This window comes from Aythya fuligula, chromosome 1 (genome assembly GCF_009819795.1).
Source record: "Aythya fuligula isolate bAytFul2 chromosome 1, bAytFul2.pri, whole genome shotgun sequence".
NCBI lineage: Eukaryota > Metazoa > Chordata > Aves > Anseriformes > Anatidae > Aythya > Aythya fuligula.
In genome coordinates this window covers 90,504,814-90,519,584 of record NC_045559.1, presented here as the reverse complement: position 1 = coordinate 90,519,584, position 14,771 = coordinate 90,504,814, and the positions used below count along the sequence as shown (strand labels likewise).

Here is a 14,771-nt window from a genome sequence, read left to right as displayed (position 1 = left end):
TTCAGTGCTAAGCATTCACTCTCCTTGAGATATGTTTTTCAAGGAAGATCTGATTTATTCAAGTGTAATACAAGGTGTAATAGACATGTACTCAGGAAAGCAGGCAAGATGTCCTCATGTGGCTTCAGGAGGACTTCACACACTAGGCTATTTTTTTTTTACAGCATTTCAGTTATCATCTGGTAGCTACCCCATGCCAGGTGTCCTACCCAGCCATGGGAGCTGAAGGCAGGCAGTCACCACAGCACGGCTCCCAAACAGCAACCTTATATCTTAGCTTTCCTTACAGACACTCAGCTGAGACATGCGCTACAATATGCAGAGTAATCCTAAAACCATCTCCTACTCACCCAAACCAGACTATGAAATCCCTTGTCTCTCCATGATTTTGAAGCAGCATAGCTTGTCGGATGACTGAGTGAACGAAGTGAGAACAAACTTCTCTGAGCTGCCCTTAAAATCTTCACAATTCATGTGTTTGCTGCACACCAGTCCTCCACATTCATCTTTCAGTAAAAGAATCCCTGACTAACTAAGTCACCAAGTTACAGTAAAATGTAAAATGCAGATAGACTTTAGTCCTAAAGCATGCTTTATAGTCTAGGAAAGCAGAAGAGGTGTTTCAGCCAAGCTCCAAGGATGTACAATTTTTTTTTCCAACGAAAAACCTACCCAAAGACTACTTTGCAAACACTGGCTTTCATCGAGACACCTTCAGCAAATACATAGTCAAGGGACATCAAGCAACAATGAAATAATTCAGATTGCTGCTTATCATTTTCCTTCTTAGGTACTTTTCCAGCTGCTCCATAACTTCTTTAAAAACAGTGGAGAATCAGAAGCACTAGGGACACCAATAAGCTGTAGCACAACTTAGAGGGTAAAAAGCTTTAACAATGCTGCTGCAGATCTTGAAAGGTGAATAATAGAGAAGGAAAGAGGTTTCAGAGAACTTCTGAGATAGGAAACTGAAGTGTCAGAGGAAAGAGAATCATTAACAGAATGAAAAGAATGAGGAAAAGCAAGCACACAACTTGCACCACAAAATTTACATGTCTCTGTAAAATACATGTTTCAATGTTTCATTCAGCCATTCAAACAGGATTCATTTGTGAGGCAACTATTTCAGAGGCTGCTCTTTTTTTACCATGTTGAATCCATGGCTATGGATACCATTAGCTATTCCGTTGTATATCCACTGCCTTGCAGTCATTACAGATGTATTTCTCACAGGGGAAAGCTATTTTGAGAGAGTACAAACAGCAGCAAGCCTCAGCTTCTTTGTCTGCAGGCAGGACAAGACAAGCGATCTCCATACCCACCTTAAAGGAGATTATTGGCAGCCCCAGCACACCTATAAGTGGAATTAAGCCAGTCAATCACAGAAACAGAAACAAGAAGCAGGATGTAAGAGTCTCTTCAGATTCTCTCCTCTGCAAAACTCATAAAACAATGAGAATAGCAAATAGCCTCTGCAGCATTAAAGGAAACCTTTACAAATCATATGAACAAACAGCTGAGGAAATACATAAGAGGGCTGTCTTCTGAGAACGCAAGTATCCTGCTTGCTTTATTTTGTTAAATGTAAAGGGCCTTCATGCTGGTTTTACATCCAGGTAAATCAAAGGATATTTCTGTGCAACTTTTTTGTGCAACTCAGTCCAGAACAGAATAGACAAAAATGATACTGAAACAAACTGAAATCAGTTTATTTTCAATTTTGAGGTAAATGCAAAAACATTAGCATAACGTTGTGCTGTGGCTTAAATTTTAGTTACTTCATGCTCCTATTTCTTCCCTCCAGTATGATGACAACAGCAAGTCCAGGTTCAATATATTGAGCATCAGGATTTATTTGCTGAAAACTTACCTGGAGGAGCAGTAAGTTTGAAATGTACCAAAATGAGAACTTATTTTCTAGACTGTTAGTCACTGTACGCTTTTGTTACCGTCAGTCTGCTCCCATGTGCCCCATCCTGGGTAAATAGAAATTGAGAAAGTAGCAGCCACCAGTTTGGCATGACCATTCCCCACCACTGAAGGGAGGGCACTGGCATTCAGACATAGAAGTACAGCAAAGGCAGAGCTGTCACAGCTCCCTTGTTGGCCATGACCCAGGGTTACACCAGGACTGCTGGACAAAAACAGCAGAGTGATGGCCAAGGCAGGCATCCACCCCCCCCATGGAGCAGCAAGAACTAACTGTACCCATGGGAATACCTGAGGTTACAGTGCCAAGTAATCCTAGAGAAGCAGGCCAGGTCAGAATAATGTCAGATAGACACAGTGGGGCAAAGCTGCACTAGGAATAGTGCCAAGGATTAAACCTTTGGTTTGAGCAGACAGGGTTCATCAGCAAGGCTAAAAATTAAGGCACAGAGCACATGCTCTCTTGAACCTGTCGGTTCAACCCAGCTATGTGCACGAAGGGACTGATCCAGAAGCACTGTCTAAATTGTCAGGCCAGAGTCAACTGGTTGAACCACACAACCATTTCAAATCATCTCCCAACCTCATTTTTACAGTATCAGCATTCTGTCAGAACTGGATTTTTGATGTAATTTCCTGATTAAATAAACTTTTACTTCACAGCATCATTGTCCCTATCATACATGAACAGTGGGACATGAAACTTAAACTGACAGCAAAATCTCTCTGAACAAATGGAGAAATTTTGGACTGCAAGGGCAGTCCAAAGCAATGACGGATGGGAAACAGACTTCAACCACAAGCTTCATAGCTACTTGCAGGTAGCAACCCTCAGGCCTTCTGTGTTGAATCCCAAGTGCTTTTTGGCATTTGAAGGAATCACACAAGAAACATGGAAATCATTTCTTAGCACAAGAAAAAGTTGGTGGTGACTGGGAATAGTAAATGTGGATTTACCAAGGGTAAAATTGTGCCTGACCATCCTGTTAAAATGACTAGATCTGTGATTGAGTGCCAAGCAGGTGTCATTTACTATTAGCAACTTTCCCAAATCATCTCCAACAGTATTCTTCTAATTAAGTTAGATTGTTGTGGTCTGGGTGGGTGAACAGCTTGGGGGGGTGGAGGGGTCTGTATAACCAGGAGCATGGCCAGCAGGCTGAGGAAAGCATTTTTCCCCTCACTACTAACCACTCGTTGGATCACATCTAATATCAGTCCTCCCAATGGTAGGAAAACAACAGTTGACTGGAGCAAGCCCAGTTGATGGCCATGAAGATGGCCAGGGGCTGGAAAACTTGTCCTGGGGGGATATGCTGAGGGAATGAAGGTTGTTCTGCCTTGAGAGAAGCCTTTGGGGGACCTAATACATTTAAAGAGCTTGCAGATAACTGAAAAAAATGTTTGTTTGGTTGTTGTTGTTGTTTAAAAAAAAAAAAAAAAAAAAAAAAAAAAGCAAAGGCAGAGCACCAGCATGAGTTCATAGCACTTTCTGTTCTACAAAGTAAAAATTAGAGTAGTGATTGAAACAGAGCCCTACTCCAATTGTGTCTGAGTTTTGTTTTTAAATCATTTAATATAAGAGCCAAGCCAAATCCACAGATTTGGCCTGATATACTAGAAACACCTTTATTAAGTGCAATTTATTTAATAAAAACTCCAGGAAGAGGTTCTTATCTGAGCTGTATACCAATGCAGTCCTCTGCAAGTATTGATAAAAGATTCTGCAGCTAGCAGTGCTGAAAATATTGAAATGTCACCAAAGCCTATTCCTACTGCAGAAGTTATCTGAACAAGAGGAAAGCACGTGAGTGCTTAAGATCTTACTCTGTCCACTTGTGATCTTGTTTCAGGCTCAGTATCAAAACAGGATGCTTTCTAGGATGGGACAGAACTTCCTAGGTTACACTACAGAGCCTGCCCTATGCAGTAACCACCTCAGGACAAGAACAGACACCTGGTTGCCCCAAAAGCACCACAAAAAATGCAACCAAGTCTAATCACATCACACAGCCTTAGAATCCCAAGTGGCAGGGAATAAAGAGCCAGGTCTCTTCCCTGTACCCTGACACTTTGACACCTCAATCTGCAGGGGCTGCCTCTCTCCTGCCCCATTCCATAGCGCCACTGCCTCCTGCTTTCACGGCTCTGCCTTCCTTTATGGAAGGAAACACAATTACCCAGAGAGGACATTACTCACTGATTTCCCACTAACTCATATACCTCTGTTAGTTTGTGTAATCAGCATTCCCATCAGGTCATGTCTGCAGTGTTTGCCTGTAGAACAAGCTACTCAGCAATGTCAATGGGTAGCAATACAACCGAACAGCAAAAGCATTACGCAGGCTATGTCCTTGCTTTGCCAAATTATAAAGCACATACAAAGTGCTGCTGGAGTGGGCCACACAGCCTATAAGGCACCCATTACATGCCTCTGTCCACGCTAGTCACGGTGCTGGTCCATGCTTTGCAGGGAGGGAAGCCTTGCAGGCATTACTCCGTTGCATGACACCGACTCAGCCACTGCCATCCAGTAGCAGGGTTTAACACTGCAAACAAGATGCTACCTATGGGCATGCTGCGAACATTTATCCCAACACATCACACAGTGTACACACCTGGTGAAGGTGCATACCTGTATGTGCCAAATGAAACAGCCAGTGCAGATCCCACACTCAACTTGTCCGTTACATTCATTTGAAATCAGCATTTGAATCAACAGACTTATCCTCATTCACTGCAATTTGGAGAGAAGAAAAAAATCAGGAGTATCTGCTACATAAATTAACTTGTGAACACACTGATGAACCCAAATCACTGAATTTTACTTACTTCATAAGCCACGAAAAAAAAAAAAAAAAAAAAAAGCATTCTGAACAGTTTAAAAAGCACAAAAACTCTTCCTGTCTCTCACAACAGCTGCTGGGTAGACAGATGTTACCACCCACTAAGAATAATAAAGCAACTAAACGGAGACAGACATCAGTTTGAATTAAGAGACACAGGATTAAAGCCCTGGGTAGAAAACAGTCAGTACAGCAAGCATTGCCTTGCTCACCCTGAGCAGTACCTGTTAGTGGGTATCACCCAGCCTTTCCATCCTGTCTGGAAGCCTGGTGCGCTGTTGGCAGGAACACCAAGTCTCTTCCCATTAGTTCTCCAGTCCAGGGAAACTGGCTGAAAACATGCTGAAGGAAGCTTTTTCTTAAATGCTTATGCAAAATAAGCAAGTTTAATAAATGCACCTCAGAGACCTAAGTTTTGAGCATAAATAAACCAGGTAAGGATGGGCACCATTTAATGGCCGCTCAGGCTAGGATGCTGTACTTCTGGAACCGCTATCATGTCAATCCAAAGCACTGAAGATTTAATTTCCCCTTTTAGCTGTAAGTTGCAAGCAAAGTTTCAGAACATCTGAGCATTTCTTGGTCACAAGGACTGCTGTGGGTCCTGCTTTAGCAGAAAGTGCTTTCCACACTGTACCACAAGTCCAAAAGCAGAGGTTACAAAAGTAATATCAGCATTTCAAATCTGCCTGGCCAGCAACCCTCCTCAGTTTGCCAGCAATGACTAGCTTACCTTCTGCATGAGGAAAATCACTTAATGAAGAATATTCCTCCCTTACGCTTTCAATTCCACCACCTCAAGGATCTGTTCCCAAATTGTACAAACATTCTCCTAAAGAATGGGAAAGACTGACTGTGTATCAAATGATCAGTCTAGTTACTAATAACTCTGCAGAGCTACTCTGCCGTGTCCCTTCTACCTCCATACCACCAGAAAAGTGATGATCTTTCTTCCTGAAATGTACTAGAAATGTCCAAGTGGCAAAATAAAGACTAGGTGTAACCTAAGGCAGGACCAGTTTGCCACACTTGCAACATTTCCTAGTTTATCACAATACTTTTGCCTGTGTCTATTCCAGATGAAAGGATGAGTAGCTTAACAGGATAAGGCTGCTGCTTCTGAAATATTGGTAGAGCCTAAGAGACACCAAAAGTAAGAAATATTGCCTGACAAATGAGGTGGAACACCTGATTAACTTCCAGCTTACCTTGCCAAGACCTGTTAGTCAAGTATCAACTGAATTTATCCCAAGTACCAGTGTGCTTAGCTTCAGCTGGGTATTCCTTTCATTTCTTTCAAAGCCAGGAAGTATTTCCATGCTGGTACAGATTAAGTTCTACTGGATTTAAACCAAATTTAAACTCATTTGATGTCTGTTCTCTTTGCCCCATTTGGGTCACCAACCTAGGAAGTGTTCGGTACATTGTGCTTACCTACAGAAACCTGGCCTCTGTGCAAAGTGCTTAAGCGTGGGTGATGGGCACCACTAATGGATGGGGTTCTATTAGGGGAGATTATATATTTATTTTTTTTTTTTTACTAATTTAGTTTCACTTAACCTGTGAGACCCACATTATGTATCTGAGTGGATTAGGCACCTGGATTAAAAATTCCTTCATATAGAGCACACTTTTTAATTCACTTCTCCATTTAAAACCCAATATCTCAAGAACCAGGAGTACATAATTTACACTTTCAAGCCACTTAGCCTCCCCTCTCACCTAATGTTCTGCCTTCGAATAAGTAAGATGCAGCCTTTGTGCACATCCACCCCGACTCTGCTTAAACTGTTTCTTGAAACTCAAAGGGGTAAGGTCATTGGCTGTGGTCTCCACATGCACCTCAATGCATTTATCTCAATGAGTTATGAAGATGTATCGTGTGATCATAAATCATTAAGATAAAGATGCATGTGCTCCTGCAGATGACTGCAGTAACCCTCCTCACTAACTCAACCGGTATGTGATCTCCTTTTGGTACCTAAAAGTTTCCACATGAGAAAAGTTAAACAACACAGGACGCCACCTAATCTGCTTCTTCACAAGAACAAACCACTCCAAAAATTTTACCTTACATAAGAAAAACACAGTTTGCATATTACATTATCAGGTAACGAAATTTTAGGAGCAAGCTAATGAAACACCTTTACAAGTTTTATGGACATCTTTGTTAATTACAGTAAGTTACTTCTATCTATATAAAAGCAACACAATTTATTTCCAGAAATAGGAACTGAAATGGGACAGGTGTGGTACTATACCAACAGCTTTTGTTTTTCAAATTTTTGCAGCAACATTTACTATTTTCCTGCAGTATTAAGCAAATTATGTAATATTTCTGTTAGAAAGGGGTCTCCCTCAGTCTAACCAATGCACAGAAGCTTCTAATCACTAGAAAGTTAATCTGGGCATGTTCACATTTGGAGGAGTCTTTTTAGAAGTACTAGGGACAGTAATTAACTGTTGAAAAAGCTCACTGAGGATGGTATCTAGTTCCATCACTGGAAACTTTCAACTAAAACTGCTTATTCAGAAGTATGAAATACATTTATAGAATTTGTGGTTGCTTATGAGTAAATTAAAACAGATTATCTGAGGTTTATTTCTATCCAGAGTTGGACATTAATCTCTAGAGTTCTGTCACTGCATTCTAAGGGCGAGTAGGCCTATATTAATTTATCCTTTATATTGAAAGCTCTTAACCAAACTGACTTTTCATGTCTGTAGAATGAGGTTACTGCATGCACATATAAACAATTTAAAAGAGGGGGGAAACCAATTCAGACAAAGCATTCATTCTGAAGTGTTTCAAATACTTTTATTAAACAATCATGTTTTACATGTCATCAGACCTAACCCCTGAAGTGCAAAAATGTTTCTGAGGTATTAAGACGGGAGGAAAACAGGTACAGTGTTGGTTGTTAGGGATACCAAACTAGAGCACAGTTGACTTTGCAAACAACAGGCCTTTATACAGCATTTGCAGGATCACAAAACTGAGAACAAGTCTCTATATATTTAGTCTTGAGAGCCAAGAAGCCCTGATCATTAGCCAGTTGTGTCACATTAATGAAAACACAGACATTGTTAACACAGGACAATGATCATAAATATTAATGAGGTGTTTCTAGGTCAATATGTACAGTACATGAAAAAATGAAATTCCAAATTAACTGCTGAATCTGTGACCAAAATCCCAACTGCCTATCCAGTCCAGCTTAATGTCAAATCTATTTTGGCCTCTCTAGTACTAGGATTTTTTCTATTCTACACAGCTGCACCTGTTTGAAGACACCTGGTAACTCACACTCACTTCAGTCAACAGTAAAGTACTGCTTCTGACCTGTTATTTTTCTAGTTGCTTTCTTCCCCTTATCCATACAATGAAGAAGCCTAATCCATGGGGAAAATCTGCTGAAGAAATAACCATTGATCTACTACTCTTCATGTAGACAGGAAAGTCAGAACTACAAAACTCATGGGACAAAACTGGACCTTACAAATTGGGGTGTTAGAGTTCTACTGCCAAATTAGGCTCGAAATATAATTTCAGATCCAGAAAGTTCTGGCACTGGTTGTTTGTATTTGCAGGGGCTAAACAAATACTTTCTCCCCTTGGAGCATTTCCCAGTGTTAAAATTTGACTGAAGACTGTGGTTGTGGAGGTTCTGAGCAAAATTAGCTTTCTTCTGAATATTAGGTTTAAAATTTGCTCATGTTCTCAGTGATTTTGTTGGAAAAAAAAGTTTCTCAACCTCAAAAACTGCCACTTTGTTCCTGACCAACTGCAATTTACCCTACACTCAAAAGATAGCAGCCAAATTTTGTCCTGTTTTACTTCATGATATCAGCACAAATGAACTGAAGACATATATTAAGAAAATACTTTCAAATTAATAATAAACAAAATTCACTTGTTGTTCTAAGTCTCTCTGTGGTTCTTTTTAGCCACGGCAAATAATAAGTTCCTCCTGAGCTACAATTGTTTTTTCAAATCTGTGACAAAACATGACAAAATAGAAGTGATCCTCATCTTCGTAGGTGTATATGAATTAAGGAATGTTTCTGAATGTGTCAGGTTTTGTGTAAGAATGGCATACTTGGAAAGATTCTCACCTTAAGCATCTTCAGCTTGAAGAACTTACCAGGAAGCTGGAGACACAAGCTCTATTGTCAGCACACCCATGGGCATAATGTCACATAGTCTGATCACAAACACAATTGAGATTCTTATAATTTCCTAGGACTGTTACCAATACCACTGCTTCCTACCTACACAACATCTAACAAGTCTGCAGATAAAGAATAGCTGGAATAGCAGCTGGATACAGCTGGAATTATGCCTTTTTTTTTTTTTTTTTTCTTTTTTAGTGGCAACGTATTTCATGAACAAGAAAGGTAACCCCAAAGAAAAAGTGCAAGTAAATCACTTTTAGTTGAAAACTGGGTTTCGGATGCCACTCAACATTGAACTGTTGGGCCAATTTCTGTGCAGAAGTGTTAGGGACCATACAAAAAAGAAAATGCTTGTGATTCCTAGAATGACCACGCCAGAAATCAGTGCACTGGTGACTGCATTCAGCTGGAAAGGAGCTCCATTCAGATGAGCTGCAAGAATAAAAATGCACAGGGAAGGTCTGGTTAGAATTTCTCAGCAGTGTCAAACGTCCGTCTTTCCATTACAACACTATATATCAACAATAATTACAATGGAGGGACTAAAGCTACTTCAGATCAAGTACCTGTCTGCTTCGATAAAATATAAGTATACTTTGAAAATAGTCATTAGTTCTTTCAATACGCATTGTGCTGGGGAATAAAGACAGTAAGAATACTTCATGCATAAACCCCTCACATTGGGTGACCAAACTTGACCTGTCCTATTTAAAGCAAGACAGTTACTGCCCAAAAACTATCAAGGTGAGGCATAAGGATTTATGGCCTAGGCAAATTAACAAAATGATTTCTTCCCTGATATCCTTAGCTACATCTCAATATGATGGATATAAAAATCCTTAACAGGCATATCTAGAATCAGATCTCAGATACTCTAAGCTTGTCTGCACACCTTTACAGGAGGCCCCTTAACATTTTTATCCAGTCTCAGAGAGAAGATACAACACATGTATTTACTATTTAGTGTAGCTCAAAAAGGCTGTTCATGGACCTAAGCCTGAACACCACAACGCACATATCCAGCCCGTACCATCTTTTACAGCAGAGGACAAAACATTTGAGTGGTAGGTACTACCCAAAGCACCAATCAGTGTTTGCCTGAGCTGTTTTCTTGCACTACCAGTGCTGGACAGTCCAGTGTAATTACAGGGCAGCTTCTAGGTGAGAAGCCACACTGCTCTTCCCAGAAGCAGCCTGCACATCACCAATCCCCCCCTCCTTAAAGCTGGAAAAATTCAGCTCTCTGTTGTTCAGGTGGCCATCTCCTTCTCAACCCTGTGATGCTTTCCGACCCTACCCATCATTCTCCCTACTACAGTAGTAATCCTACCTCACTACCTCTGTGCTCCCCTCTGGGAGAACAGGTACAGGAAGGCTGGTGCTGTGGAATGGTAAGAAGGCTGCTGTTTTCTTTGGATGGGAAGGAAAGGTAGCAGCCATTACAATACCAAGCTGTGTGCAGCAAATGGAAAAATTGCCTTTATTATTTTAATGACACCCATAGGTAGGAACAGACCAGTAAGTAATTTTAGGGAAAACTTGTTTCCATGCCAGAAAGGAAAGGTAGCTGTTTCTAAAGGGTCTAAGTTGAGAAAAGAAGAGAACAAATAGCTACTAAAGTTCAGAGGAGACAGTAGGTTGATTGTGCCACTGGGTCCTGTTATGAGCAAGTAAGAAGTAGGATGGCCCAATGGACCACCTGGGTGCCCAAGCTTGAACAACCTTTCCTAGTCATTAGCTACTCCTCATTACCAGCAGAATAACATACAAGCTGAAACAAGTCTTCCAAGTGCCCAAAAGAGAATCACTGTAAAACTTAAAGACCAGATCTCTCCTGCAGCATATTTCAGAACAAGAGCTGAAGTGGGACTCCTCTGACTTTGAGCTGTGAACTGAACTGGACTACACCATAACAACAATTTTGCTGCACAACTCCCAGATGGCATGAGCAGATTTTACTACTTAAGTTTAATTTTGCTTCTGGCAGTTGCAATGTTTCTTCACCCTTGTATGTCATAGAAGCAGATTTTCATTTCAAAGCCAACTCAGGAATTAGAAGTTACTGTGTTGGTGGGGCTGGGTATACAAATTAAACTGAGCATTCTCGATTTACCAATTGCTTGTTTTCTTTATGGTGCGTCAGTATTTACTTATTTAAATGACAAAAAGAAAAAAAGAAAAATTCTAGCTCAGTGAATAGAGCTGAATCAAAATGGTTCACTCAAACCATCTCTTCATGCTTTCTCAGAATTCTGATCAACTTACCTAGCTGTGAATTGTTGGTTGGTGTTTCATCTGTATAAAATTAAAATAGAAAGCATTACATTTTTACAAACACCTAGTGATCACACACCCCTCCTCCCCACCATGCACACACAAGTCCTAGCTTCATTTTCAAAGCACATCAACTGTATTTGCAACACTGACTAGCTTCTTCTAGTATCTCTGGTAAAATGAGGATGACAACATGACTTTCATGAAGTTCCTTCATTTTTAAGGTGAGTGCACCAGTATGAAGTTACCTAGTATTCTGTGGAATATATATATAATACATATATATATATATATATATATATATATATATATAAAATATTATAATATATATAAACCATCTTAGTGCAGGAACACTTCATTTAAAAAGATTTGCAGTTCTATTCTTTTCCTTTTAATACAAAGACAACCATGATATTATACACAAGTCCCTTCAACAATAACCATTTTACAAGAGTATCTGTATATGAAAAAAGGTTTAATGTGACTTTTTTTAACCTGACTTTTTCCAAGGAAAACACAGTGACCTTAAATGTTTACCAAAAAATGCCCTTACCCAATGCACACATAGTTACATAGTGACATCATATTCAAGGAAACATTTATATTTTGTCCTCAATTTTATCTTTAAGTTACTTACATTGTCCATCTCAAAACTACATTTCTTGTCATTGTTTGTGCTTTTCTGGGGCAACCTGTAAGCACAGCTCTTGTATACATTTATACTGAGCAGCTGTCTTCTATGTTTAAGTGAGACAACTTTCAAAATCTGTGAAATTTCACCTACACAAGTAGATACCTGCTTTGTCTCTAAACAGGGAGACCAAAATATTTTCTTCTGTGTATTCCTCCTACAATGATTTTTTAGATTAACAAACAAGCATGAAGCTTCTCTGAAAAGGATACAATGTCAGAAATATGAGTTCAGAGATACACAGGAAAAGGGACATTATTCATTTGCAGTAGTGCTATTCAGTTCATAGTAGGGAAACTACGTAAAAAGTGCTGTTACCAGAATAACTGTGTGATGGGAAGACCTGGCTAACTACTTGAGGTGCCTACACAGACACTGACACACACAGGACCAGCCCCAGGACAGATGCAGCACAAACCCAAATGAGATGAGGAAAGTGAGGGGTTGCACATCTACGCAACTCCAGCCACATGATATAATACAGACAGACATACTACAGTCAGCAAGGTGCAGCAGGTTTTATGAGTGCTGTACAAACACATCTGTACTAAAGCTGGACCAGTGTCTGTCTTGAAAATACTATAAGCACCTTTGCATAGCTTCATGTCAGAGTAAGCCAGTACTGCCACCTATGGCACTCTTTGTCCACAAAGTCACTTCTCTTCAACTGAGTTGTTTTCTCATCACCTTCCTCCTTTTCTTTGACTACAGTATTCATAAATATCACATCATTAATACACTTACTGCTACAATGGTGAGGGACAGTGAAAGGAAGTATTAATTGCCTCTTTCTGCTCCAGAAGAAAAACTGAAGCTCAAGTCAGATTGACTTGACCAACAGCACTCAGGAAATTGGTGGCAGAGTTCAGAACTGAATCACTGTTTTTTGAAGTACTTTTATTATTTTTTTATATATATAATAATAATAATATATAATAATAATATATATATATATTCACAGCATTTGAATCGAAGTATATTACTTAACAAGGGCTGCTCACATAGCAAGTTCTATATAGTTCCCATTCCTTGCTCAAGGCAGCATTTCTCTAGCATAGATGTTTAAGCAAAACTGTCATTTGTTTTCAGTAAGCATTCACGGATGCAAATTTGAAGTTAGTTCTTTTCACTTTTTGTTGACTAATCAGATGACAGCAAGGGTGTTCAATTGAGACCATGTATAATGCAGAAAAAAAAAAAAGTGACTTTGATTGCAAAAATAATGCTTATAACTGAGAGTATTTGTTTTAAGATGTCTCTTGGTAGATGGTTCTCAGTCCTGGAGGATCGATTGGTCTTTGTACATGTGAGCAGAACCACTTTGCATGTAAAAAAATATTTTTTTCTCAAATGTTTCAATTATTTTTCCTAGACAAGATTCAGTCCTGTTCTGAGGTTCCTAAATCTAAGACTGCTGAAATATGCAAAACAGAATTTCTTAAATATTTTTCATTTATTAAGTTATCAACAGCAGTCAAATAATTTTCAGAGACTACAGATTGTGGTTTTTTTTTTGTGTTTTGGGTTGTTTTTTATTTGCTTTACTTTTGGCAATTAAAACAGAAATCCATGAAGTTTAACTCTGGATCTAAAAGAGTAGATTTTAGTCTCTTACAACTTGTGATATATTTGTCCTACTACCTTCTTATAGCTGAAGGCTAAGTATAGCATGTATTAACATTACTCAACACAAACCGAAACACATGTGAAACTGGAAGAAATGGTGAATAGAAAGTGACAGTGAATATCTATTAGCAGTCCAAATTAAATTGTGATTGTGAACACAGTACCATAAATTCCAATATCTTCAGTGAAATCTGAAAAAAGTCAACCAACTGAGTTTGGGCTTTTAAAATGGGTGTACATGTGTAATAGTATCTCACAGAGATTTTCATGGGGTCAAGAGGAATCATGTGAGCTGAGCAGAAATATTAGTTCAAAATTTCTAACAAAGACTTCAATAGTTGAGGAAAAAATACCCAAATTCATGGAGAAACCACCCTTTCTCTAAGTCATTGGAAATTTTAAGTTAAGTGTAAAAACATTTCCCCAGGTGTTTGAGATTCTTGCAGTACACAGAAAAAGTTTGCTTGTTCCTACCACTCCTTGTAATGATGGGTCCAGCAGTGATTACAGCATTGCCAGTGGTGCTCTGAGGACTCCAAGTTGTTCTCCTACCAGTGTCTCTTCTTTCTCTGTTACTGCAAATCTGAACAGTTAATCAAAACAATCACTGTTTCAGAGTGGAATAGAATTATTGCCCTTCTGTGCTTCCTTTTTTAATGGAAGCTCTTTTATAAGCAATACTACAACTTCAATTTTATTTCTTAGTATGCATTAAATTACTCTGCAATAAAAACTGCTGCAACATTCCCTAAAAGTATATCTTGTAAATGCCTAGCTTCCCGTTGCATTTTGCCTCACTTCATTTACAGAACTACATTGCTGTTGTGTACAAGATCCATCTCCTATTATATTAAATTTTCAGTAGTTAATTTCCCAAAGCTTTGTTTACAGTCACTTTTCCCAACAAATGTGTTTTGCTTGAATAGGGATAGACAACATGCTACAGTCCCTATTCCAGTGAGCTTCTTAAGTTAAATTTCATACTTTTCCATGGAGTTCTAAACAGCGATGACACACGAAAACAATCCTCAGCGCTACCATCTGGAATCCACCTTTAATTAACATCTCTAACGTATCTACCTTAATCTTGTGTCCACAAGAATAAGAGCATTTCTTCAATTTCAACTTCATGTGAAAGAACTTCAAAACCCTCAGAACATGCACATCCATAAAAACAATAAATTATTTAAACAAAATTAAGTGTAACATAAAGCACGAAAAGAAAGAAG

General features: G+C 39.1%; 1 protein-coding gene across 3 annotated transcripts in view; it reads right to left on the bottom strand.

Annotated features, from left to right (window-relative positions):
• Positions 1-7,590: 7,590 nt before the first annotated feature.
• The window catches only part of ZPLD1 (zona pellucida like domain containing 1), a 29,321-nt gene continuing 22,140 nt past the window's right edge, over positions 7,591-14,771 (bottom strand). For all 3 annotated transcript variants that reach the window (XM_032192834.1, XM_032192831.1, XM_032192842.1), the window contains 3 exons: positions 14,017-14,125; positions 11,217-11,246; positions 7,591-9,383 (listed from right to left, as the gene is read on the bottom strand). In XM_032192834.1, coding sequence (XP_032048725.1) covers positions 9,208-9,383; positions 11,217-11,246; positions 14,017-14,125 — 315 coding nt within the window. In that variant the 3' untranslated portion in view covers positions 7,591-9,207. The remainder of the gene's footprint in view (positions 9,384-11,216; positions 11,247-14,016; positions 14,126-14,771) is intronic.